General features: G+C 42.4%; 2 protein-coding genes across 18 annotated transcripts in view; both read left to right on the top strand.

The window, feature by feature from the left end:
• The window catches only part of Washc2c (WASH complex subunit 2C), a 58,797-nt gene extending 48,001 nt beyond the window's left edge, over nt 1-10,796 (top strand). For 6 of the 10 annotated variants that reach the window (XM_028864021.2, XM_028864023.2, XM_028864024.2 and 3 more), the window contains 8 exons: nt 1,611-1,739; nt 1,854-1,934; nt 2,526-2,645; nt 3,549-3,611; nt 3,960-4,172; nt 6,096-6,719; nt 7,653-7,830; nt 10,456-10,796. In XM_028864021.2, the coding sequence (XP_028719854.1) occupies nt 1,611-1,739; nt 1,854-1,934; nt 2,526-2,645; nt 3,549-3,611; nt 3,960-4,172; nt 6,096-6,719; nt 7,653-7,830; nt 10,456-10,595 (1,548 nt within the window). In that variant the 3' untranslated portion in view covers nt 10,596-10,796. The remainder of the gene's footprint in view (nt 1-1,610; nt 1,740-1,853; nt 1,935-2,525; nt 2,646-3,548; nt 3,612-3,959; nt 4,173-6,095; nt 6,720-7,652; nt 7,831-10,455) is intronic. The other 4 variants (XM_028864027.2, XM_028864026.2, XM_028864029.2 and 1 more) reach the window with 2 other exon arrangements.
• Nucleotides 10,797-12,357: 1,561 nt separating this feature from the next.
• The window catches only part of Zfand4 (zinc finger AN1-type containing 4), an 80,137-nt gene continuing 66,234 nt past the window's right edge, over nt 12,358-26,260 (top strand). For 3 of the 8 annotated variants that reach the window (XM_028864034.2, XM_028864033.2, XM_037204241.1), the window contains exons 1-2: nt 12,360-12,485; nt 21,056-21,355. In XM_028864034.2, the coding sequence (XP_028719867.1) occupies nt 21,094-21,355 (262 nt within the window). In that variant the 5' untranslated portion in view covers nt 12,360-12,485; nt 21,056-21,093. Of the gene's footprint in view, nt 12,486-12,530; nt 12,962-21,055; nt 21,356-26,260 lie in introns of those variants that run through there. The other 5 variants (XM_028864030.2, XM_037204240.1, XM_037204239.1 and 2 more) reach the window with 4 other exon arrangements.

Here is a 26,260-nt window from a genome sequence, read left to right as displayed (position 1 = left end):
TGTGTACACTACACACGTGAAGAGAGAGTTTGGGGCTGAGAGAAGAGGGTGGACAGTAAGCATACACGACCATTAATTGTTTAGCTTTTTGTGAAGGGTGGTGAGATACAAGTGTAGAACTTTAGATTGGGATGGTTTTACAACTGTGAATATGCTGGAAAAAAAAAAACCCACTGACTTTTATCTTAACAAATTATAAAACCTAGTGTCTTAGGGTTTCTATTGTTGTGACGAAACACCATGACTGAAGGACAAGTTGGGGAGGAAAGGGTTTATTCAACTTACACTTGCAGTTCATCACTGAAGGAAGTTAGGACAGGAACTCAAACAGGGCAGGATCTGGAAGCAGGAGCTGATACAGAGGCCATGGAGGGTGCTGCTTACTGGCTTGTTCTCTATGGCTTGCTCAACCTGCTTCCTTCCTTCCTTCCTTCCTTCCTTCCTTCCTTCCTTCCTTCCTTCCTTCCTTCCTTCCTTCCTTCCTTCCTTCCTTCCCTCCCTCCCTCCCTCCCTCCCTCCCTCCCTCCCTCCCTCCCTCCCTCCTCCCTCCCTCTCTCTCTCTCTCTTTTTCTTCTTTTTGGTTTTTCGAGACAGGGTTTCTCTTTGTAGCTTTGCGCCTTTCCTGGAACTCACTCTGTAGCCCAGGCTGGCCTCGAACTCACATGTGCTGGGATTAAAGGCATGCACCACCATCAGCCTGCTTTCTTATAGAACCTAGAACCACCAGCCCAGGGACAGCATTACCCACAGTGGGCTGGGCCCTCCCCCACTGATCACTAAATGAGAAAATGCCTTATAGCAGGATCTCATGGAAGCATTTCCTCAGCTGAGGCTTCTTCTTCTCTGATGACACAAAACCAGCCAGGACACCTAGGTTGTCAGCCATGTAGGTTGCAGTTCTTTTCTGTATGTGGTTGTGTGTGCAGGATGATAGCCATGTTTATGGTCATGGTTGTGGAGGCCAGAGGTTGGCATTGGGAGTTTTCTTCTCCTTCTGTAGCTCTCCACATTAATTTTTGAGACAGTCTCTCACTGATTATTGAGGATGATGGGCAGTGAGTTCTTCTTAATCTTCAGCCCTCTGTCCTGCCCCAGGCCTGGGGCTGTAGATAGGTTCTTACGTGGCTGTGGGGTGGTGGGACTCAGTCCTCATACTTGTGCCGCAGACACTGCCCACTAAGCCATCTCTCCAGCCCTCCTCCTTTTAATGCCAAGCCAAATAAATTGTTCATAGTAATTTCTACATTGTTCTTCCTTCGGAAATGAAATGGAGAAATAGGTGTGGTTTGGCTTTACCCCCAGAGTGCTGCTTCTTCAGTCAGTATGGAACTAATGGGTTAGGAGTGGGTTATTTTTTGGTGGGGTTGGCATAGGGTGGAGGTAATAGAAAATTTAGGTACTACATGAAGGTTGAAAGATTGTGCATATGCTATATCTGCATATGCTATTTACAAACTTATTCACCACTGTTTTTGATAATTCATTTACCAGCACTATTTCGGGTAACTATATAGTATTCTGTTTGTGAGTGTCTTTCCCCTGGTGATTGGCATGTAGGCTGTGGTCAGACTTCTACCACATCTTTGTTGTGTCTGTTATCTTTTGCCAAGGGTCTTAAAACTGATGGCCGCCCCAAGAGCACAGGCGTCTTCCAGGATGAAGAGCTGCTTTTCAGCCACAAGCTGCAAAAGGACAATGACCCAGATGTTGATCTTTTCTCTGGCACCAAAAAAACCAGGGTTAGTTCCTTCTAGTTCCCCAGTTAGAGCTTGTGTGGCTCGTGGTGTAGGTGGTTCACAGTGTGGTAAATGGCTCCACTTTGGGATGTGTAATCTGCGTGTGATTTCTTTCAGTTGTCAGTGCCCCGTGGTGGGAGCCTGTTTGGTGATGATGAAGACGATGATCTTTTCAGCTCTGCCAAGACTCAGCCTGTGGTACCAGCTTTTTTTTCTCAGGCTTGGGGAGGATAGAAAATGAAAGTTTGGCTAAGATGAAGAAATTGTAAGGCTTCCTAGTAAACGAATAACAGATAATAGATGGGGCAGTATGTACATAGGGTGTGGCTTTCAGTTCACAATGCTAACTGATCCAGAGTCTCAGATTGTGGTGCAGACCTGGTTGATTTTTAAAGAGTTTATTGGAGGACGCTTGCATATAATACGGACTACATTTTGTTCCTTTCAGATGCAGACCTTTAAATCTGAGTTTTAGTCTGTGTGTATTTTTCTCCTGCTGTATTAGGGTTTGTATACTTTTTTCCTTTTTATTGCAGAAAGGACTCCTGTGTAAGTCACAGTCTTTTTTTTTCCCTTAAAACCTGTGCATGCCAGGTCATCCTTCTGCCACTGCCACTGAGCTGCATCTCAGCCCTAGAAAAACCACAGTGCTTAGGATGCTGTTTCTGAAATGCCACCTTTGAGTTGGCTAATGGACTTTCAAAACCCACAGGCCAGGTTCCTGTTTTCAGTATTGTTTAAAATTTTGAAGATACATGATAGACTCTGATTTTTTTTTTTATTTTGAAGGTACCAGAAAAAAAGGGATTACTGAAAAAAGATCACCCTGTTTCTTTAAAGAGCGAGAAAACTCCTGAGTCTACTCAAGGTAGCAAAGAGAAAAGCTTATGGAAAGCAGAAACACCACAGGTTAGAACTCTCCTCAAGGGCGTTCAGCTCTTACCTCGTCCTGCTTAGACAGTTCCTGGTGTAGAACTAGGGTTGCTCAGAATTCTTAGTTAAAGAGGGACTAGCAGCCAGCACCCTCCCTTTCACTCTATCCTTTTATCCCCACTTTTTTTCACACTTGAGAGACCTGTGTATGTAATCATTGCTGTATTTAGAACAAATGCCAAGTTCAATTTCCAGTTTGATGTTCGGATAAGATAAGAGATCATTTTTCACTAGTGCCTCCATTTCTCCCGCAGGGCTTCTTCATTGGAGTAGAATTATATTCTAATTAATACAAATAACGTCTGCTTTCTTGGTTCCTCCTCAGGGTCACTGCTCCAAGATAGTTGCTGTAAAACCTCCCTTCTGGGAGTCCTCTCAGTATCATGTGGGGCTTTTTCACAAAGGGAGCCAGACAACTGCAGTTGTCTCTGGAAATTTCACTGAGGCCCCCATGCCTGCACTTGGAGGCACGTGGTTAGCGTATCTCTTACCTCATCTGGAATTGAGATGCTTCTGTATTTAGAACTTGTGCACCAGGCCGTGGGGAGCTTGTGTGCTTTTTTGGTATTTGCCATGTTGGATAACTCATCATGGTATGTTGGGACAAAACTACAGCTCTGCTCTTACTCACCATCAGAGTCCCCCTTTCCTGCTTTTGCCTGTCCCTTGATGGCCTTCCCTCTTCCATTGGAGGAGGCATCAGTGAAGTAATGCTAGCAATTGAGTGGATGCTGTGAGGCTCCGGGGCAGGGTTACAGAGCCACAGACAGGGATAGCTATGCTCCATCACAGATTTACTTACAGATATGAATGTAATCCAAGACACAGTTTGTTTCCTGTTCCCTCAATGGATTTTTAACTAAATTTAATTTCACACAGGATTCTTCAGGTCTCACTCCATTTAAAAGCAGAGAGCCATCCAGTCGGATCGGGAAAATACAAGTAATTATATTGGATCTGGAGTCTTCATTGCCTGCCTGTGGCACCTATAAAATTTGTGGATTTTCAGTTTTTTCAGCTGCTACCAAGCATTCTCTCATCTCTTCCCCTGCCAACACCATACCCTCCACCCTTGCCTAGTTGTTGCTTCTTATGCACTGCTCTTTAATGTCTTTTGATCCCAGTGATGGGCACAAGTATGTGCCCCACTGAGCCTGGATCAGGTGATTTTCCTACATTTATATTCTCTTGTATTCTACACTGTGTGCAACACAGATATCATGTGTCACAGAATTGGTAATCTGCTCCTGTGTTTAAGTACAAATACTGAGTTCTGTTTTTCTTCTTTAGGCAAATTTAGCCATTAACCCAGCAGCCTTGCTGCCCACAGCGGCTCTGCAGATCCCAGGAACAAAGCCTCTTTCATCTGAACTAGCTTTTCCTTCATCTGAACCTGGAAGGAGCCACATCCCGGAACGTGTGCCCACTCTTCCTGGGAGTGAGGAGGCTGGTGTCAGTTTCGATCTTCCAGCCCAGGCAGACACCTTACACAGTGCAAACAAGGTGATGCAACTGTCTTCTGTTTGTTTTTCTGTGAACCAGGCTAACCTGACTGCTGCTTTCTAGACCAGTCTGCAGTCCAGCTTCCCGTCTCCACCTGAGGGGCACTCACCCTTCCTCCCATCTGCCTCTCTCCATTTCCTAATGGTGCTTCTGCTTTTCCATTACCCACTTCTGCTTTCCCACTGATCATTAAATATGGTCACACCAGGCCCTCAGTCCCTAGTAACGTGCTGTGTCCTGTTGCTGCCCGCCAGCCCTGGTGCTTTTCCCACAATGCTCTGGAGCACCACGCCATCCTTACTTCCGTGGTTTTCCCTGCTTCCTGTGGCTTGGGCCCTCTTCTCTGGGATCCCAAGCAGTTCCTGCCCACTAGGAAAGCTGTTGCAAAGGATGTCCTTAGTGGACTTCAAATGAACTCTTAGAAGTTTTCTTTTTCTCTCCAATCTCCCTTCTCTCTGAAGTCTTAACAGGTGTCCAAGTAGGCAGCAGGACCCAGGATGACCTGTCCCTGGATGATAAATAATTTTTAGTGTTTTCAGGTTTATTTTTCCTGTGTTAAAAAACCAAAAACCAAAAAGCTCTTGTTTTTGTTATCTTTCAAGCTTAAATTAGCTACTTCCTAAAATTTTTATTTATTTATTTATTTTTAAAAAGAATATCTTTTATTTATTCTCTGACAAGTTCTCACATTGCATGCGATGTATCTTGGTTATATCTACCCTCAGCTCAGGCTCCCAGCCTCATTACTCAAAGCTTCCTAAAATCATGATATTTCTTTGAAGCAAACAGACACAGTTAAGTATTTTGTCCAAAATAGGTTGTATCTTCTCAAACAAAACATACCTTTTTATTTTGGAAAATATCAGAAATATTAAATCTTAGTTATTAAGAAGCTCCTCTTTTGAGGTTCTACCAAAGGTTCTCATGGGCAGCCACATTTGACATACAGCATCGAATACTTGAATTGGTGTCTGTTGTAGAAAACACAGCGCCGTCAGTTGCTTCTTTCTTACACCGTATCTCCTGCCCCTAGACCCTCATAACGCTGGCGCTGGAACCCCTCTCAGTCCTTTTCTTTCTTTCTTTTTTTTTGATGAGATGCCTGGCTTTGAATTAAGGGGTGAGGAGGTGCTGGGGTTTGTGTGTATGTGTTTTGAGTCACAGCACACCAGCACTCCTGTTTTCTGGGGTTCCAGCAACATTGAAGCTCTTTTGCATGAAACTGTTGTCAAAAGATTGAAGTACAGGAGGAGGAGGTGGTTTAAGAGGTGAAGAGCACTGCCTGCTCGGTCAGAGGACCTGGGTTCAGTTCCAGCACCCACACAGCTGCTCACAGTTGTCTGTGACTTCAGTTCCAGGAGATCTGATGCTCTCTCACGCCTCCTCAGGCACTACAGGGATGCAGTATGCAGGCATCTATGCAGGCAGAACACCAATATACATAGACTAAACTAAAATATATTTCTGGAAAAAAAAAAAAGCTTGGAGACAGAGGATACTAAAGGGTTAGGAAAGACTGAGTCCTGGAATAGTAGGAACTGGTTAACTCCCTTTTAGAAATCTTGAGGGCTGGAGAGATGGCTCAGTTGTAACAATCAAAAAGACATCTTAAACAACTTTATCTTTCCCTTAGGTCAGTGCTTCTCAACCTGTGGGTCATGAACCCCTTGGAGTCCCATATCAGATATTTTTCATTATGATCCATAACGGTAGCAAAAGTACACTTATGAAGTAGCATGAAGAACTATGCTAAAGGGTCACACACAGCATTAGGAAGGTTGAGAACACTGGCTTAGGTGACACCTAGTTGAAGCAAACCACATATGGTTTTTTGAATTACTGAGTCTTTGCTGTGTTAGCCTTGAACATTTTTCCATTGGATCAAGGTGTGGTGTGTGTGTGTGTGTGTGTTTGCCTTTGCAGAGCCGTGTTAAAGTGAGAGGAAAGCGTAGACCACAGACCCGTGCTGCGAGGCGGCTGGCTGCCCAGGAGTCCAGTGAAAGCGAGGACATGAGTGTCTCCAGAGGACCCGCTGCGCAGTTGGCCAGCAGTCCCGTCTTACCAAATGGCCATCAACCTCAGCTGCAGCCCAGGATTGCCAGTGAAGAGATCAGCTCTGAGAAAGCCGTGGCCCCAGCTGCTCCACCTTGGGAAAGCGGTCCTGCATTGTCTGCAGGAGACAGAAGCTTTTTTGTGACTTCTCTGCCTCAGACTGGAAATGAGGCTGACCTGTTTGATTCAGAGGACATCTTTCCCCAGAGCCTAGGATCACAGTCCATGGAGGGAACAAAAGTCAAGGCAGCAGAGACCCCAGCCCACTTGTCAGGAGGAAGTAAAGAGAAGAGCCTTGTGTTTCCTGTTCTCAGTGAGGCCAGCAGTGCTGATGATCTCTTCCAGACTGTCAAACCAAGACCAACAAAGAAAAGAAGCCCTTTCCCCCTCCTTGAAGATGAGGATGACCTCTTTGCAGATCAGAAAGGCAAAAAGAAGGAGTTGAGACCTGACAGCCATCAGGACAACATATCAAAAACACAAGACATTTTTGAGGTAACAAAAATACTTCATGTCTGGGTCTTTAAGGAAAGTAAATGATTGGCTTCTTGAGCTATAGAGTATGCGTGTGTTGCTTGTCTGCTGTCTACTTGTTTATTAATCATGATTAAGTCTCTTGTTAATAACACTAAGGATATTTTTTGCTGCCTTTAATCTTTGTTATACGCCTTGAATTATTTAAAAAATGTTATTGTTGTCCTGGGGATAAAGCCCAACACCCAGTACATGTTAGCCACAGCTTAAGCCTTGGGCTGTGAGATATATATATATATATATATATATATATATATATATATATATATATATATATATATATATATAGAGAGAGAGAGAGAGAGAGAATGTTTTTAATTACTTTTTTTGCTATTTTTTAAACTTGTAGAATGGTGCTGCTGTCAGTGACATGTCGTTCTGTGACATGTATGAACTCCATTGCTACAGCTTGTGTGTTTAAGCCCTGCCTCTCGTTGGGACTCTGCTTTAGCAGTGTTTTGATGCTAAGGCTTTTGTGGTAGTTGTTCAGCAGATGTTTATGGAGCATGGTGGCCCTGGGGTCAGCAGGAGAGCTAGGACACCTGTTCTGTCCCGATATTTCAAGGAGAGGCGCGAGATCCAAACAGAGCAGCAGGTAGTTAAGGTGATGTCAAATGGCACTAAATGCCATGAAGAAAACTACCTGGGGCAGAGCATAGTCACAGCAGGAGGTGGTTCTCCAGTCTGGACCTGGTAGACACCTCACTGCAGAGCTGGTATTTGGACTGTGACTGGAAGAATGATGAGGACAGTTGTGCAGAGACCTAGGGTAGTATCTTCCAGCCCATGGGGAAGTCTGCATGACTATCCTGGTCACTTCATATCTATGAATTATTGAACTATTTTTAGTTTTAGAATACTTTTATTTATAAAAGTTATTTTTGGCTTAACTAGGATGATATATTTGCTACGGAAGCAGTTAAACCTTTTCAAAAAAAGAGAGAGAAGGAGAGAACTTTGGAACCCAACTTATTTGATGATAATATTGATATCTTTGCTGACCTAACTGTAAAACCCAAAGAAAAGTCCAAAAAGAAAGTGGAAGCCAAGTCTATGTTTGATGATGATACAGGTGAGTATGGGTTTCTTGCCCCTTCTGTAAGTATGGCTATCTGCAGTGCACCAGAAAGCATCACTGTTTACTGACTGAATACATTTTCTGTTGTTCACATTGGCCCTTTCTTGAACTTTGTTCCTCAGTTGTAAACAGATGTTTCCTTTCCTGACTGCTTAGTCCTAAATAATCACACAAAGGCTTATATTAGTTATAAATGCTCAGCCAATAGCTCAGGCTTATTACTAACTAGCTCTTACATTTTAAGTTAACCTATATTCCTTATTTATGCACTGCCACGTGGCTGTACCTTTATTACCATGGCATGTTCATCTCCTGCTCTCTGCATCTGGCTGGTGACTCCTCTGTCTCTGCCCTTCTTCCTCCTATCATTCTTAGTTTGGCTTTCCTGTTATCCTGTTCAGCTATCGATCCGTAAGTTGGTTTATTAAACCAATCATAGTGATATATATTCACAGTGTACAGAAGATTATTCCACAGCACTCAGTAGGTCTTCTTTTCTTTGCTGTGGAATCCTGGATAGTCTAAGAATGTGATGTGTAAGCCGGGCGGTGGTGGCGCACGCCTTTAACCCCAGCACTCGGGAGGCAGAGCCAGGCGGATCTCTGTGAGTTCGAGGCCAGCCTGGGCTACAGAGTGAGTTCCAGGAAAGGCGCAAAGCTACACAGAGAAACCCTGTCTCGAAAAAACCAAAAAAAAAAAAAAAAAAAAGAATGTGATGTGTAGATGGGCTAGTTAGTCATTTTCATGAGGCAACCCTATGCTATGCTGAGTATCAAGGTTTAAGACAGTGCCCAGCCTTTGACCTGAAAGTAGAAGCTCACTGTTATCTCAGTGCTCACCGCCATCATCTGACAAGCACTGTTTTTGAAAGGTGAATCCATCAGCAGGCCATGAAACCGGTTGAGTCAGAATAGCAGCTGGACAGCGAGGGACAGCAGCTTAAGGACTGGAGGGTCAGTACAAGAGAGCAGGCCTGTGCAGTGGAATCACACATGTCAGACTTGGCCTCTCCCTGAGTTCTATGTATGTATGAACACGCTGCACCCATTCCTCAGCTAACAAGCAAGCCAAATGCTGATAACTCTCCATGTTGGGCTCCTGATGTGTTGGTAGACCCGGACTGGAGCTGGGACATGTCCTCTCTTCCTCTGTCCCTCTAGGTCTGTCCCTTGGGACTGGCAGGGAAAGCTTTTGTTTCAAAGACACACTAGTCTGTCCCCTTGGCAAACCTTGGCTCTATCCTCATGTGTCCTACTACATAGAGTGTAGAAGAGACTTGGGTTGCTTTTCTTTGTTTATGTTTTGACACGTGATCTTGCGTGGCCCTGGCTAACCTTGAATTTACCACTCTCCTGATCTTAGCCCTCCCAGCTGCTGGGGTCACAGGCATACATAACTTTCTTTCATTACTAAGTTATCATACATGCTTATGGTAGCATTCATACAACTTAGAAAAATTTATAAGTGGAGGAACAAAAGCTTTAAAGCTAAGCAATATTAATAGTTTGTTGTACATCCTTTAAGACATAGCACTATTGTATATTTACAGAGTCAATTTTTAAAGTAAGAATAGACTTTACCTGTTTTACTTCTAGTCACATCTTAAATATTTTTCCATGTTGGTACATAGAAATCTTTAATTTCAGTGTTTTGAGTGATACTGCTTTGTGTTTAGCTGTTAGCTTATTACGGGCAATCTAGATCATTTCTAGTTTCTGTTATAGATAATGCCATTGTCTTTATCATTTTTGTACACCTGTCTTTATGTACAACATGCTGAAATTTGGTATGTTAGAATTGTACCAATAACATTGTGTTGTAGGATATTTGCATACTGTGTGAAGATATATTGCTGTGATTAGTTTAGTAAAGAGGTGAATAGCCAATAGTTCGGCAGGACGTGGGACTTCCAGGCAGAAAGAGAGGAAGTGGGACATGAATCTAGGCGCCAGGGAGATGTCAGGAGACATGGAGAGGAAACTGGAGGTGCAATATGGAAGAGAGGTAATGCCACACGATAGAACATAGATTAATATAAATGGGTTAATTTATAAGAGCTAGTTAGGATCAAGCCTAAGCTTAGGCCAAGCTTTCATAATTAGTTAGTCTGTGTGATTATTTGTGGGCTGGCAGCCAACAAGAAACTACTTCTACATTACTGGGAAAGCAGCATAGTTAAAAGCCTAAAACACTAACATGAATGAATCAGACTTCATTCTTACCATGGAGATGTGTCCAATTGACTCCTTTATTCTGTATTGGATTTCTCTTTGCACATTCTCACTGTCCTTAAAGGCCAGAGTGGAAAGAAGATAGAAATCAGTTCAGTGTCCAGGACTGAGTTAGAGAAGCAGTCCGCTGTGCTATTTCTCACTTCATGTGCACATTCACACTTTTGTAGGTAAGAAACTTATACTAAAAAAGAACCTGATTTTTATGTACCATTATAAAATTTTGGTGCCACGAACTGATCCAGGACCAGAACCTAAAAGGTTTGACTTTCGTATTGGTACTATACAGTGTGTTATCAGAACTGGGTCACCAGTTTGTGTGGATGTGTCTTAAATTCCCATTTTCTTGCCGATCTTAACAGCTTTTTTTTTTTTTTTCTTTTCAAAGATGATATTTTCTCCTCTGGTCTCCAGGCTAAGATGTCCAAACCCAAAAGCCAATCTGCAGAGGTCACATCTGAACTAAGATCTGATCACAAAATGTCCAACATTTTTGATGACCCCTTGAATGCCTTTGGAAGCCAGTAGAGCATGTGGGGTCTTCACAGTTCATCCTCCCATTCTGTTTGCAGCTATTGATGCTCTTACCTACACTCACTGTCTTCACTGGATCCTCAAAGCAAATACTGAAACAACCAGGTCAACCTTTACCCAATGTAACTAATATTTTTCTGCACTGATTTTAATTATGCTTAAGGTTACAAATAAAAAATAAGTGCTTCATTCCCAGTGGTTTGTTTTTACTTAATTAGACTGCATAGAAGGGCATGCTCGAAAGAAATCTCTGTGGTTTTCATATGTGGGCAGGGAATGCAGAGATAGCCGTTGTCAGATAGAAGACCTGAAGTCCTTGCTCTGTGGGAGGGGCACTGAGTGCAGAGATGGTCTAGGCAGGTGAAAGAGAAAGGAGGTAAAAGATTCTAAACCTGTGAGAAGGTTTCCATTGAATTCCAAGAATGCCTCTGCCATCATCTAAGGGGAACTGTGGTCCTTTGCTGTCTTGATTTTGGAAAGAAAGTTTTATTGGAACACAGCCATACCCATCATTTCCACATTATCTGTGGCTGTATTCAGGCTACTTACAATGCCAGAGTTTAGTAGTTTCAAGAAATGGATGGCTTAGTTGTAGGCATATGTTTGCCTTTCTTAGCTTTTGTTTCCTCCTTTGTAAATAGTTTGAGCCTGCAGGGTTGTTGTTGAGACTAGGTAATGACCCTTTTATCTGTCTACCCCTTAAAATGGTAGGTGAGGACTGTGGTATGGCTTGATGAGGTAATGCACCTTTAAAGTGGAAGCCAAACATTTAAACTCATCCACCGGATGCTGGAACCCATGCTGAGTTACTCATAGTTGAAATTTCCAGCACAGACGCTATTCTGACCTCTGTACCTTACCATCGTGGCTCTGTTCTCAGTTGAAGCTACTAGCCCACATCACGGGCTGGGTGTAAGAGCCACCAGCAGGAGGCTGGCAGAAGACTAGGGTCTCACCAAACCTTCCACCTCAGTGCTCAGGAACTGTGAGAACTGTGGAAACTGGTGGGTAAAAACTCAAGTCTCTGAGAGGATGGGAGAAGACTGACGGGTGTCTTTCATAGACTAGTCCCAAGTCACAAGTTGACTATTGGAGGTTGCATTGACCTCTTCTGCAGTCCACTCTGTAAAACATTTGAGTTGAACCACCTGTTAAGGGAATGAAGTAGTAGTGCCCAAGTTAGTTTATATCCCAGTTTAACCTCTTGGTGAACAGCAAAAGCATGCTGGAATTTCGAGCTCAAGCCACCTGTTTGACCTATAGTCTTCAGTAATTGCTCAAATGCAAGAGGTATACAGGAAAGTCACAAGCCCTTATAAGTAAGGTATAAGAATGTCCCCATTTTACAGATGATACGATTGAGTCAGAAATGCCAGGAAAGAGTGGAGCACAAAGAGGGTGGTGCGTTTCAGTCAGGCCAGCCTGGACGTCCTTTAAGTGCTCCAGACACTGGAAAGGCCACGAGTGGACAGGTTATCCCCCAGAGAACCTCAGCTGTGCCCCAGCCAGGCTGCTGCGCTCTGGCGCCCACTCTTCCCCGTAGACCGTGGCCTGTTTCCAGCCTCCTGCCTTGCCCCAGCCGGGTCCCGCGTCAGTAATAAAGGGTCAACATCCGGGCCTCTTCTAACCGACAACCCTTCCTGAACGCCCGTGCGACTTGGGCGTCCGAGCAACGGCCAGCCTCGGAAGGCTCGGCCCCGCCCCTCGCGGGCTGATTGGAGGGCGCCGGCAGCGCTGGCCGGCGATTGGTGAGCGGTGTCACAAAGGGCGGGGCCTGGGCTTGGCAGGCCAGCGTCGGCTGGCGTCGCAGGCGCGCTCACCCTTATCGGCCTGCGGGCAGGCGAGCGAGCGAGCGGGCGGACGGGACCACCGGAGGGCGAGCGGGTGAGGGGCGCAGCGGGGCGGGGCGCGGCCGGGCGGGCGGGCGGCTGAGGGGCCCCGCTGCGTCTTCGCGGCTCGGGCAGGCGGGAGAGGTGCGCCCGCCTCGGCTGCAGCCTGGTCGCGCCCTCCGCGCTTCTCTGCTCCGGACTCACGGGACCCGGACAGCCGTCGCCCTGGGTACAGACTGGTCGCGCCCTCGGTTCCCGGCGCTGCTGACCCGACTTTGGGTCTGAGTGTGGTCCCTGCGGGCCGTGGTCCCTGGCCCCAGGGCGGCACAGCCGCACTTGGGCATCAGTCCTAGGCTAGAGTGGGATTCCACTCTTTTTAGTTCGATTTTTCACATATCTGTACAAGTATACGTGTCTGCATTTTAAATGGCTGCATCGTGTTGTGGGTATTTTTATGTTGGGCGAAAAATTTAAAAGCTAACTCGTCGTGTGGCTAAGTTTCTTTGGACGAGAAGGAAGCAAAAGTCCAAGGTACTGAAATTACTTATTGCGTGCACTTACTGCTGCTTTTGCGGTTGTGTTTTTAGAAAATTTCAAATGATGAAATAAATGTGGCAGATTCATTTTGAAGTTTTTCTCCCAGCTTTTAAGCTAATTTATCAGTTTTAAGCATCGTTTCATTGACTTGTATCATTTCACATCAGTATGGGTTGTCACTGCCCATTGGTTTTCCAGTGTTCATGCAGTCCGCATGCCACATTGAGGAGGCTTGCAGCCCTTCTCAGTGGGCCCAGTTTTTGTGGTTACCGCCCTCGGCCCTTTTTGTACATAGAAAATTCTCCCGCTGACTGGGTCCAGACTTCATTTGGAGGTTCCAGCACCATTGATACTGTACTCATTGCAGCGCTAATTTTCTTCTCCTCGGAGTCACTTGATCTAGTCTCACTTCAGATTTAGGACTTCCAGATCTGTGACCTTCTACTTCCCCTCAGTTTGTTCGTTACTTCAGGGACCAAGGATAAAAAGCACCTCAAAGTTGTTCTCCTAGACGCTGGTCACCAGTGCCTTCTCTAATGTTCATCTCAGCATTCCTAACATGTGACTTCCAGACTGCTTTTTTGTAGGTAGGATTGCTGTTGGACTTGAAGAAGCAGACACTGATATTTCTGTAGCTCTGTGTATACTGTATACTGATACAATGTATCACTGTATACTCATTGGTATAATGTGATAAGGGCATTAAAACATATCTGCATGTTATCAGTGGGTATTTCACTGTAATTCTGGGGGGGTTGTTTTGTTTTTTCTTTTTTTTTTGTTTTATGAAAATGCAGATTGAGCCTAGGGCCCAATATGTGCTGGGAAAGTACTCTTACTAAGTGGCACATTCACTATAAATGATGTAAGGATAATGAAACCTGAACAGTACCACTGTAGAGAGTAATGTGCCCTTCTCACAGCACAGTACTTTGTATTGCTGTTATTTGTTACTTATTTTGATATGTTGTATAGCTCCACTCAGAACAACTATGCTGTCAGCAACAGCTTTGCTTCTTGTGATGCCATTTTTTGTTATTGTTTGTTTTTCGAGACAGGGTTACTCTGTGTAGCCTTGGCTGTCCTGGAACTCACTCTGTAGACCAGGCTGGCCTTGAACTCACAGAGATCCACCTGCCTCTGCCTCCCAAGTGCTGGAATTAAAGGCATGTGCCACCACTGCCCGGCTCTATGATGCCATTTTTAAAGGAACATTAGCTATCTGCACAATTCAAGTTTCCTAATAATATTTTATATTAGAACTATAAAAATTCTCTCTGCAGCAGAAATACGTGTGTGTACATGTTTGTTATGATTTTTATAAATTCTGGTGGGGTGAATCAGAATGAGATTCCCAGAAGAAACCAATATTCCTCCAAACAGTTTTGGAGCATAACCACTATTTCTTCATTTCTGTGACAGGATAATACCCTTACATATATCATTAATTTTGTCTAATATAAAGATCAGTGGAGATCTTTTAAAAATTATTTTTAATTGAATTTCATTGAACAACCGTTAATGGGTGCCAATATGTACAGGATGCTATACTGAGTGATGGAGAAGTCATTCCTCCCTTAAATGCCTATAGTTTACTAGCACAAGAATGACAGGTATGTAAGCAGTGCAATTTTGATGGTGTCATATATGACATGGATACAAAAGATAGTAAGTATAAAAGATTTTATGGCATAGTTGATACCTGAGCTAAGGTTTTTGGGGAGAGGTATAGTGCTGGTTATTGAGCCCATGGCTTTGTATTGCAGGCAGGCACTCTCTTGAGGTGTATGTACAGTCCTTAGAACTGAGTTTTGAGGGATGATTAGGCACTCAGGAAGCCATATGTGGAGTTGACACTGAGTGGGACAAAGCAGGAGCCATCAAATAGGGGCTACAACTAGAAGGTGGAAGGACCATAGATATGCTGGGGGAAGTGTGTAGATAGGTGAAAATGGGCTGGGAGATGGAATGTGTACGTGGACAAGTCTTTCTAAGGAGTTTCAAAGTTATTGTACAGACAGTGGAAGCCATGATAGGGCCTTCAGCTAGAAATAATAGGGTCAGTCTATATTTTCAAAGGATAGCTGTGCTTACAGCATGTGTTATTAGAGAACTGCCAGTTGAAATCAAAACCTGTAACACTGACAGCGCAAAATGATGTGATGACAGAGGATATTAGAAACTCTTCGTTGGTGCCACTTTTGCATATTGTTTGGCAGTTTCTTGAAAAGAAAACCAAACACAGTGGGGTGGGGTGGGGCTCAGCTGTCGGAAGTAATGCTAACCGTACAAGCCTGAGGATCTTAGTTTGGATGCCCAATACCTGCAAGAACAGCTTGGCACAGCAATGTGCACCCGTGATCCTAGGGCCGGGGTGTGGAGACAGTGAGGAGTCCTCGGCTTGCCAGTCCCCGAGTCAGGCTGAATCGATGAGCATCAGGGTCAGTGATGCCTGAAAAGCATAAAGTGGAAGATGATAATTGAGGAAGATATCTGATGTTGACCGCTGGCCTCCAAATGTACGCAGTGTACACACATGCACACAATGTATACACATGCACATATACATATGTATACAATGTACGCACATGCACACAATGTACACATGCACACAATGTACACACACATGCACAAAAAGTAGAAAATGCTCTTGTAATAAAATCTAGTCTAAGTTTAAAATATATAAACATAACTCGTGTATGAAATCTACAAGTTTGTTCATAATTGCCCAAAAAATGGAGTATGTAAGCTATTTCTCAGTAAGAGAATGGATAAATGAAACTGTATGGCATCCAGACAATAGAGCATAGTTTAGCACTTAAAGGAAACAAGCCATCAAGGTGTGAAATGTTGCAAAAGAGCCTTAAATGTGTGTTCCTTAGAGAGACCACTCTGAAACTGCTGAAGATTGTGTGATTCCACCTGCATGACATTCTGGAAAGGGCAAAGCTATGGAAACTTTAAAAAGATCAAAAGTTGCCGAGAATTCAAGGCATGGGGAGGGATCAATAGCCCCAACACAGAATTGTTAGAATACTGAAACTACCCTGATATTGTCCTGGTAAATACGTTTTCATATGTTTGTCCACACCTGAAAGATGTAGGTACCCCACCAAGAGCGAACCCTAGTGTAAGCTTTTGTTTTGGTGACAGTGATGTGTCGGCTCCCCAGTTGTTAATAGTGTGCTGTGTTAGTGCAGGATATAGGGGAGGAACAGGTGCCTGTGGGGACTCATTGTAACTTCTGTTCAGTTTTGTTGTGGATTTAAAACTGCCCTAAAAGTAAGTCTCCTTACTTATTAGGGAGAACATTCTTCTCTTTAGAATTACAACAACAGAACCAAGAAAACAAAATAAAATACCACCCAAAAAGATAAAAAACAAACAAAAAACCCACAACAAACTGTAACCAAATAAAAGCACACACACACACACACACACACACACACACACACACACACACACACACACACAAATGGTGGAGTTCATCGTGTGTTGGTCAGCTACTCCTGAACACGAGGTTTGTCCTGGAATGGCAGTGCCATGCCATTAATAGTGAAGTTGTTAACCTTTACCCTAGTGTGCAGAGGGCCCGGCCCTCTGCAGGTCAGAGCCTGGGAATGAGCTGCAGAGTCAGTGAGAAGAAACACACAGACTTCTTTTTCTGAGGGATAAAAGTTTCTCTATTATTTTTCCTGTTGTTTGTTTCCTCTCTTCCTTTTTGCTCTGTTCTTCTACCCTGATGTTTCCCTTCCTTTCTTCCTAATGACTTCCTTCTCACTACTTCCTGATGTCTACCTTCTGGTATTTTCCTTCTAACTTCTTTATTTTTCCCTTACAGCTTATATACCTCAGCAGAATCATTTAAGCAGTATAAAATTTGCAGTGTGGTTATATTTTGTTTGTTAAGTAAATGATTACAATGAGTAGAAGTAAAAACCAAGATGTTTTTCATATCCCCTTACATGATTAAACATTTTACATATTACAGGTGAAAAAGATAGATCAGGAGCCTTAACTGTTTACATAGTCTTTATTATTGCCAGAAAAACAAGTTGCTAGTTTCACTTTTCATATTTTAGTGTCCAGTCCAATTATCTTAACTAACCATCTAATTCTTTGTTTTCTAGTTACACGAAGTCCATTGTTTAAAGCTTTATTTTAGCCACAATGCACACCAAGATCCATGAACACATTTCCCAATATCAAAAAGAACTTGAGGTAACTCCTGGGACCTGATTGTTTTCCTGAAGAGAAACTCATAAGTCCTATCTGTGTGACACTTCCTTGTTCCTATATTCTATCCTCTGCAACCCCTGCTTTATCAGGGGCAGGGGTAATACTTTAAACAGTACAATTTAAGAGGAAATCATCTTCATAATAATCCACATGTAAAAATGCCAGCAGGATAGTTCCATGAAATAATCACACTACATTAAAGGCAGTGGGGATCTCCCCCACACCCATTTATATCATGCCAGATACCAGATTAAAACGACAGTGGCAAACATGTAAAGGCACAGCAGTAGCAAGAGACATTCAGGAGCCAAAGCCCTTGGGGCCTTGTCTATCTGAATTTACTCATCAGTGCCTTGCATTCTGGTGGGCCAGACTCCTGAAGTCAATTGCCACCTGCTGCTTCTCTGACATGGCACTAAGTGACTACTTTTTCGTTCAATCATTTTTAAGAAATATAACAAAATAAAAGATAAAACCCATCAGATTAAAGTTGGACAAGACAAACCAACAGAGAGAAAAGAGCCCAAGAGAAGGCACAGGAATCAGAGACTCACACTCAGGAATCCCACAAAAACACTAAACTGGAAGCCATAATATACTTGCAGAGGACCTGGTGCAGACCTGTGCAGGCCCTGTGCTTGCTGCTTCAGTCTCTGTGAGTTCACATGAGCTTTGCACAGTTGATTTAAAGGGTCTTGTTCTTCTGGTGTCCTCCATCCCCTCTGGTTCTTACATTCTTTCAACCACCTCTTCTGTGGGGTTCCCTGAGCTCTGAGGGGAGGGATGTAATGGAGACATCCCATTAAGGCTGAGTGTTCCAAGGTCTCTTACTTTCTGCATAATGTCTGGCTGTGGGTCTATATTTATTCCCATCTGCTATAGGAGAAAGCTTCTCTGATGGTGGCTGAACAAAACACTAATCTATGAGTATAGCAGAATGTTATTAGGAGTCATTTTTATCACTACATTTTTTTCTTTCCTTAGACTAGTATGATTTGGTTTTACCCTAGGTCCTTGGGCTATTTAGTCTCAAGCAGTGTCAGGTTTGGGTTCCATCTTGTGAAGTAGGCATTAAATCATAACAGTTGTTGGTTGGTTACTTTCCCAAGCTTTGTGCCATCATTGCCCTAGCCTATCTTGCAGGCAGTATACCATTGTAGGTCAAGGGTTTGTGGTTGGCTCAGTGTTTACATTTCTCTTTTGATAGCATGGAGAGTGCCTTCCTTTATCAAAGATGCCGGAATGTGGGGTGAAGGCTCTGTGCAGGCACCAGCTCGATGTCTCCATGTTCAATGAGTTGTGTAGGTGTTGTCTTCAGCACTGGGGCCTTGCTGTCAGTTTGTGCAGAGGAACCCATAGTCTTGGCATCAGCCTGCATTGTTTGGGGGTTCCCGTGGGCCCCTTTGGCCAACAGCTCAATTAGATGTAACCCAGTCCTGGCACTGGAAGCTTCATTTGGTGACAAAAGATGGCCAGCTGGGATGCTATCTCCCCTATTATTTGGTGATTTCATTTAATTTACCTTCATATATGTATATATTTTCTATTGTACTAGGTTTCTATATTTTGCCTCAAATGGCCCTTAATTTTAGCTGTCTTTCCTTGTACTCCCTCTCACAACCTCTCTTCCCTGTCCTTTAGGATATTTTTTTTAAAAAAAAAAATACTTTCAGCTGGGCGTTGGTGGCGCATGCCTTTAATCCCAGCACTCGGGAGGCAGAGCCAGGTGGATCTTTGTGAGTTCAAGGCCAGCCTGGGCTACCAAGTGAGCTCCAGGAAAGGCGCAAAGCTACACAGAGAAACCCTGTCTCGAAAAAACTAAAAAAAAAAAAACAAAAACAAAAACAATACTTTCAATCCAGTAGTAAAGAGTGGGCAAAGGCTATGAATAGATATTTCTCCAAGGGTGAGATGCAGAGGGCCTATAATTGCATAAAAGATGCTCAGAATCATTTGAGAGTATAAATTACAACCATGATGCACTACCATGTACTCACTAGGATAGCTGTAGTAAAAAGATAATAAAAATTATTGACAAAAATGTGAAGAAATCTACACCCTCAATTTATTGTTACTTTATTATAAAATGATTCAAATTATGTGGAAAACAGTTTAATAATTCCATAAATTGCCTAGTACAGTTGCCATGTGACCCAGCACACCCATTTCTAGATGTATCATCAAGAAATCTTGATGATACACTTCTATGTATCATCAAGAAAAGAAAACTTGTCCAAATGATAGCTGATTGTTCATTATAACAGTATGTGCATTAGCTCCAAATTGGAACCTACCCAGGCACCTAAATCAGTGCCTGGAGAGATAATATGCACCAGGTCCATACAAGGGACTATTATTCATCCACCAGATGAATGAAGTATTAATGCATGGATGAACTTTGAAAACTTTATGCAAAGCAATGAAGCCAGTCACAAAATACCATATATTGTATCATTTCATTTATGTGAAGTGTCTGCAATAAGCAATTATAAAGAAAGTAAGTGGAATAGTTGCTGCCTTGGACTTAGAATGGGGTGTAGATGGAGTTTCTCTGTGTCCTGGCAGTCACTTCCAAATAACCACACAGAGACTTATTATTAATGATAACTGCTGTGCCAATAGCTTAGGCTTGTTTCCAGCCAGCTCTTACAACTTAAATTAACCCATTTCTATTAATCTGTGTGTGGCCCTGTGGCTCATTTACCTCATCTACGAACTTCCCATGTTGCTTCTTCTGCTTCTGGCTCACTACTCCTGTGACTCTGCCCTTCTCCTTCCCAACATTCTCTTAATCTGGTTCTCTTGCCTAACCTTATCCTACCTAGCTATAGACCAGTCAGCTTCTTTATTAAGCCAGTAACAGCGACATATATTCAGACAGTGTAAAGGAATATTCCACAATGGGGAAATTTGGGAGTAATGGCTATTGGGTGTAAGGCTTTTGGGGTGGTGAAAATATTGTAAAGGTGACTGCAAGAGGTTATTGATGTCACTCACGGCTAGAACTCGTGGTTGGCATACCCAAAGCCCTTGGTCAGCCCCCATCACTGGGGGAAATAATGGTTGCAGTGGTTGAACATTTTTTACATTAAAAATGAGTGAATTTAGGGTATTTATGGTATGTGAATTATATTTAAACAAAACTACTTTGAAAAAAGATTTCCTCATCTCTCCAGAAAGGTACTCATTTGTGTTGTTTAAGTTTAGGACTCCACCCCCCCCCCCCCCATGAGATCTTCTCCAAATAACAGCAGTGTTCAGTGAACACTCTTGCTGCCAGTTCTACACTATTAACTTACCTTAGTGTCTATCCGTTGTGTTCGTCTCTCTTACTCTTGTATGCTTGTGAGTAGAGACTATCTAGTGTCTACATCATTACCATTGGTTATTTATTTAGTGGATCAATTTTAAAGGACTTATTAGGTTGTTTGCCATTCTTTTCATCCAGTGTAATTATGTATAAGATGCTAAAGTTTTATATGGTTTAAAAGAGAAACATATTTTAGAAACGGATGTACATACACTTGGAAAGTCTTACAAAACTATATTGATATGTAGAATTTGAATATTAGCAAAAATGTTTGTCAATCATGTGTTGTATTTTAGCAACAATCCTAAACTCTGGTAAGGTACCATAAGGAATCAAAAGTTTATCTATTCTTCATGAATAATGTACATCAGGAGTGATTTCAGAGGCAGGGAAGGAAAGTTCATTACTAGACACAGGTAAAGTTAGTAAAGTAAGTTGAGACTGTTTGGAAGGCCAGTATGAGCCAGAGTTATTTGGAAAACCTTAACAAAGAAGGGACTTAAAGATTTGTTTTAAAAAATGAACTTTTGTTTTTTCAGGTACAAAACTTAAACATGAACAACGATACATATTACCAATGTTCAAAGCTGATTTGGGTAGAACTGGAATACAGTTGCATACAACATATTCCAGAGGAATTAGAAAAGTCAAAGTAATGGATAACAGAAAAGAGCCTCCATTCTTCAATGAAGATAACGTGGGACCATTTTACTTCAAACTTCCTTTCTATGACACCATGGAACTCTTCATCGAAACATTGACTGGAACATGTTTTGAACTAAGAGTTTCACCCTTTGAAGCTGTTATCTCTGTGAAAGGAAAAATTCAAAGATTGGAAGGTACTAGTCTTAGTTTCTACAATATGAGGTTTAAATATCTTAAAAGTTTTTCAATGGAGAAAAATTTAAACATATGACATTAGAAAGAATAGAATAATAAAATCTCCATTTTATCTTCAGCAGTTACCAACATAGAACCTGCCTCCTTTGTATTCCTTTGTTCTCTGTCTTATCCCCCTCCACAAGATTTTCTTAATTCAGATCTCTGGCATCATGTTAATGTCATGAAATAAATATTTCAAAATAGTTTTAGCAAGTTAGGATGATTGCACAAATTGAACCATAATTATTTTGCAGTTGTTTTTAATGGCGAATGTAATTTATTTCCCTTTAGAGAACTTGATTTTTTGTTCGTTTGTTTTTTATACCAGTTTGTAAATCCTTTTTTCCCCCTTTACAATGGAGATTTTCTAAGTGTTTGGGTTACATTTATATATATTCAAAGTTTCTGTAACATAGCAAGGATTTTGAATGACATGTAATATCTTTTTGTGGTATATGTATTTGTGGTGTCATATGTTACTTTATGTTACTATTACTCTTTCAGATTTCAGATTACCATTTATGATTGTCCAGTTTTGACTAGAAAATTAAATCATTCCCTATAACACTATATAGATCTTTGCTGGTGGAGTCAACTAGGACTCATTTGTAATATGAAGGTACTAATTAGGATTGCTCTCCAGCCAACTTAAATGCAGAATAACAGAAGGATGAGAGTGGGTGGATCTTTGGGAGATCAAGGATTCTGGATATCTGAGTTTTTGAATATTTGCTTTTCCTTCATCCCTCTCCCTTAGGGTAGTTTTAGGGGGCAGCTGAGTCTAGAACCACATCAAATAATGGCACATGTACCCCTGTTTCTAAGTGACAGAGGCAGAGGGAGTCATTGTGTTCTGTAGGAGACTTCAAAAGAACAGCCTTCATGAAAATATCAGTTTTAATGCTTTTCTGGTTGGCTTTTTTCTTCCTCACTGAATGTCAGTTGGAACTAACATGGGAAGATTCTCAAGACTCCAAATTAGCAAGATGTGGCTGTAGAGGACAGAGGGGCCAGTGCTTGAGTTAGTCCTGCAGAGGGAATAGTTGTTCCTGCAGGAGGTTTTTCCTTTGGGTAACTTTTGATGAGTTCAGAACTACTAGTGCCCGGTGGGAGGGGAAAAAGTGAGTTGTGGAGGAAGCTAAGGAGACCGGTGACCTAGGAGCAATTGTGTTGAAGCAGAGAGGAAGAGGTAGCTGTCGGGGAACTGTTGCAGGTCTGGAAGGGACAGAAGTACCAAGTCCACTAAGCAAATTAACATTAATCTTTAAAATCACATTTTCACTTATTTTATGTGTATCCATGCACATGTATGTATGCTTGCTACAGCACGCACACATGTGGAGGTCAGAGAACAGTTTATGGGAGTTGATTCTTTCTACTATGTAGGTCTTGGGATCAAACTCAGTTCATCAGGCTTGGTAGCAAGCTGCAAGCACCTTTACCCACTGATCCACTGTTGCACCCTAAAGCACATCTTACTGGCTCCCAAATTAGCATTCCTTAATGAGTAGGAATAATGATAGCAAGAATTGCCAATGATCTTCTCAGGATTACATGAATTACCAAATGTAAAATGTCCTTTTCCTTATCAAGGAAAATGCTTAGTCTGGAGATAGTGTCATTTGTTTCTGAGAACCTAATGTACATACTGTACACTTGGGGAAGGCTATACCTTGCCTCTCTCACTTTCTTTCTGGAGCTTACTAACCAGAACAGTGGTTTACGAAGGTGTGGACATCCCTTCTAGAGGGTGTGCAAAATACTGCGTGTGCCAAGAACTATAAGAGGCTGTCTGGAGCAGTGGAGTCCCTCATACGCCTTTGGTTTTGGCATTGCTGCTCCCTAAAAAATGTTCTCCCTGTACATGGAGGAGGATTGTTTTTGTGGTTCCTTATAAGTAATGGAGCCATATTATTAATTATGGACTATGAGCTACAAATAGACAATCATTTTTATGCATGACAGCTGCTGCTCCATCAATGTGGGCTCCCGAAGCAATGTAGTGAGCAGACTCCCTTCACTGACACAGTGGAGAGTAACATGGCAAGAAGAGACCTCTTTACTCTAAACCATGTCCTTCTTTTAGAGTAATCTGCCATTTCTGCATAACCCTCTTTATTCTGAGATTAGATAAGGACCAGATGTTTTCCTGTGTAGATTTAAAAAGAACCTTACCTTAGTAGTCATCTTTTTTCACTTCATATTCTCTGTATATTATTGTCCTGACCCATTTGTCAGTATTATGCTGTCATGTTTACCAAAAGTCTTGATAATTTCTATTGAGTCTCTTTAATGTGCTGTTCAGAATAGTCTTGTTTGTTTGTGTTGCTGGCTCTGGAACACCCTGTGGAACTTTGCCTATAAAATTTTCCAAGAGTCACAGATTTGGAGTATGTGGAAAAATGAGAAATATTTTGTTATTGTTTTTAAAGAGTGTTCATCCATATATATTTTTTACTATTATTCTTTGGAAACTTCATATATATAATCAGTGCATCTTATCACGTATACCCCAGAGTGCCCTTTTCTCTCCCCCCAGGTTCCCTCAACATGCCCCTCTCCACCTTTTATGTCCTTTCTTTTTGATTGATTTCTTTGTAACTGACTGAGTTGAGCTAATGCTGCTGGCTGGAATGTTGACTGGTCTTGTTGGCGTGGTCTTGTGCAGGTGACCGTAGCTGTAGTGAGTCCCTGAGAGCAGTGAGCATATCATGTCAGAAGACAGCAGTACTTCACAGCACTCCTTCCCACCCTCCAACTTCTACGTTTTCCTTCCCCCTTTCCACAATGTTCCCTGAGCCTTGGTGACAGCAGGAAAAGGAAAGATGTGTTGATAAAGATGTCATATCATGGCTGAGCACTCAGTACTCACTATTCTCAACATTTTGGCCAGTTTTGAACCTCTGCATTGACTGCTCACCACTATAGAGAGGAGCTTCTCTAGCCAAGGATACAGGCAGCACTAATCTGTGTGTATAAACACAAATATTAAGAAGGCAGTTTGACAGCACATCCTTACACAAGACAACAGTAATGAACTCCCCACTAGGGTCTATGACCTTCCTAACTATAGGCTTTTGACCAGGTTTACTGTATCAGACATGAATTCTCTGTTGTAAAGTGTGCTTCAAACCCAATAAAAAAGTGGTATTTAACCCCATAACCTTTGTACCATTATTGTACCAGTGGGCACATCTTGCCGAACAGGTCAGTATTGTAGCATGCAGGTTTTGCTGCTGAGTGATACTATCAATGGCTTTTTCTCCCAGCAGCCTGCATAGCATCTCTGGCACTATGAAAGCTAGTCAGCGGAAGGAAGTTTTTAGGTCAGGTCCAGTTGATTTCTTTGTCCATCAAGCAAAGTGTGTTGTGTCCTCAGCAATAGGGTCTTGCCATCTACTTCTGGACAACCAAGAACAATGGCAATAGCCTGCATTGCTGGGGGCCTCTGGGTCCTCCCTGACTAATAACTTGTAGGAAGGTATCCCATGTCTTGCAGTGAATTTTTGCTTAATAATTCATGTCTTCTGGAGGGGGCATTGTCTGCCATGCAGAGTACCTCTGGTCAAACTCCTTCTTTTAAGGAACTTTTAAATTAGTTTACAAAGTGTTGGGTTTCCATAAGGACTTTTCATATATTCTTAGTCTAGGTTCAACTACACCCTGCTTCCTCTGCCTTGTCTCCCCACCCGCATCCATTCTTAACCCTTTAATCCTCAGTATTCCTCCTTTATTTCACAGCATATGTGTTCTAATGTATTCTTACCCCTTGAGGCTGCTTCTCTTCCCATTGCATGTGTCTTTTTCAGCGTCCTGAGCTCTACAAGATATTCCAAATTAAATACACAAATCTAAAAATTCAAAGCTAGCATCCACATATAACAGAGAACAATCATGTTTGTCCCTCTGGGTCTGGGTACTTCACTCGGCATATTTTCTAGTTCCTTCTATTTCCCTGCAGCCTATTTTTCTTTGCAGCCTAATAAAATTCTGTTGTGTATATGTACCACATTTTCATTATCCATTCTTTAATTGGTAGGCATCCTGGTTTATTTCATTTCCTAGATAATGTGAATAGAATAACAATGATATATGTGCATTTTCTCTGTAGTAGAATATGTAGTCCATTTTTTCTATGCCCAGGAATGCAATATGGGATCATATGGTAGTTCTGCTTTTAGCTTTTTGAGAAACACTCATGTAGATGTAACCGTCTTGTTAAATAAGAAACAGAGCCAATGCAGAGATGAAAGCCCAAGAGGTCAGAGCGATAGCTAAGAGCTAAAAACCTTACCCTTCACTGCCGCTGCTGTCCTCCTCAGCAAGAGACCTACTTCCTGTGTGTTTGTCCTTTTTATTGACTTTCTATTCTGCCTCTCATTGGGTGTAAACCTAACCACATGACCTCCTCATCACCACCCATCTATACAGACCTCCAGGTCTTCTGTGGTTGGTATTGAGATTAAAGGCGTGTGTCTCCATGCTGGCTGTATCCTTGAACACACAGAGATCTGTCTAGCTCTGCCTCCCAAGTGCTGGGATTAAAGGCGTACACCACCACCGCCCAGCTTCTGCTATGGCTTGCTATTTGCTCTGACCCCCAGGCAACTTTATTTATTAACATACAAATAAAATCACATTTCAGTACAAGTAAAATATCACCATACACTCAGTTACCTGTTGGTGGCACACACCTTTATTCTCAGCACTCAGGGGTCAGAGGCAGGAAGATCTCTGAGTTCAAGGAAAGAAACCCTGTCTTGAAAAACGAAACAAAACAAACCCAAACAAGCAAAAAGAAACACTCCATTCTATAATGGTGACACCAGTTTACAGTCCCACTAACAGTGGGTAACCATTCC

This window comes from Peromyscus leucopus, chromosome 3 (genome assembly GCF_004664715.2).
Source record: "Peromyscus leucopus breed LL Stock chromosome 3, UCI_PerLeu_2.1, whole genome shotgun sequence".
Lineage (NCBI taxonomy): Eukaryota > Metazoa > Chordata > Mammalia > Rodentia > Cricetidae > Peromyscus > Peromyscus leucopus.
This window is presented reverse-complemented; position numbering and strand designations above follow the sequence as displayed.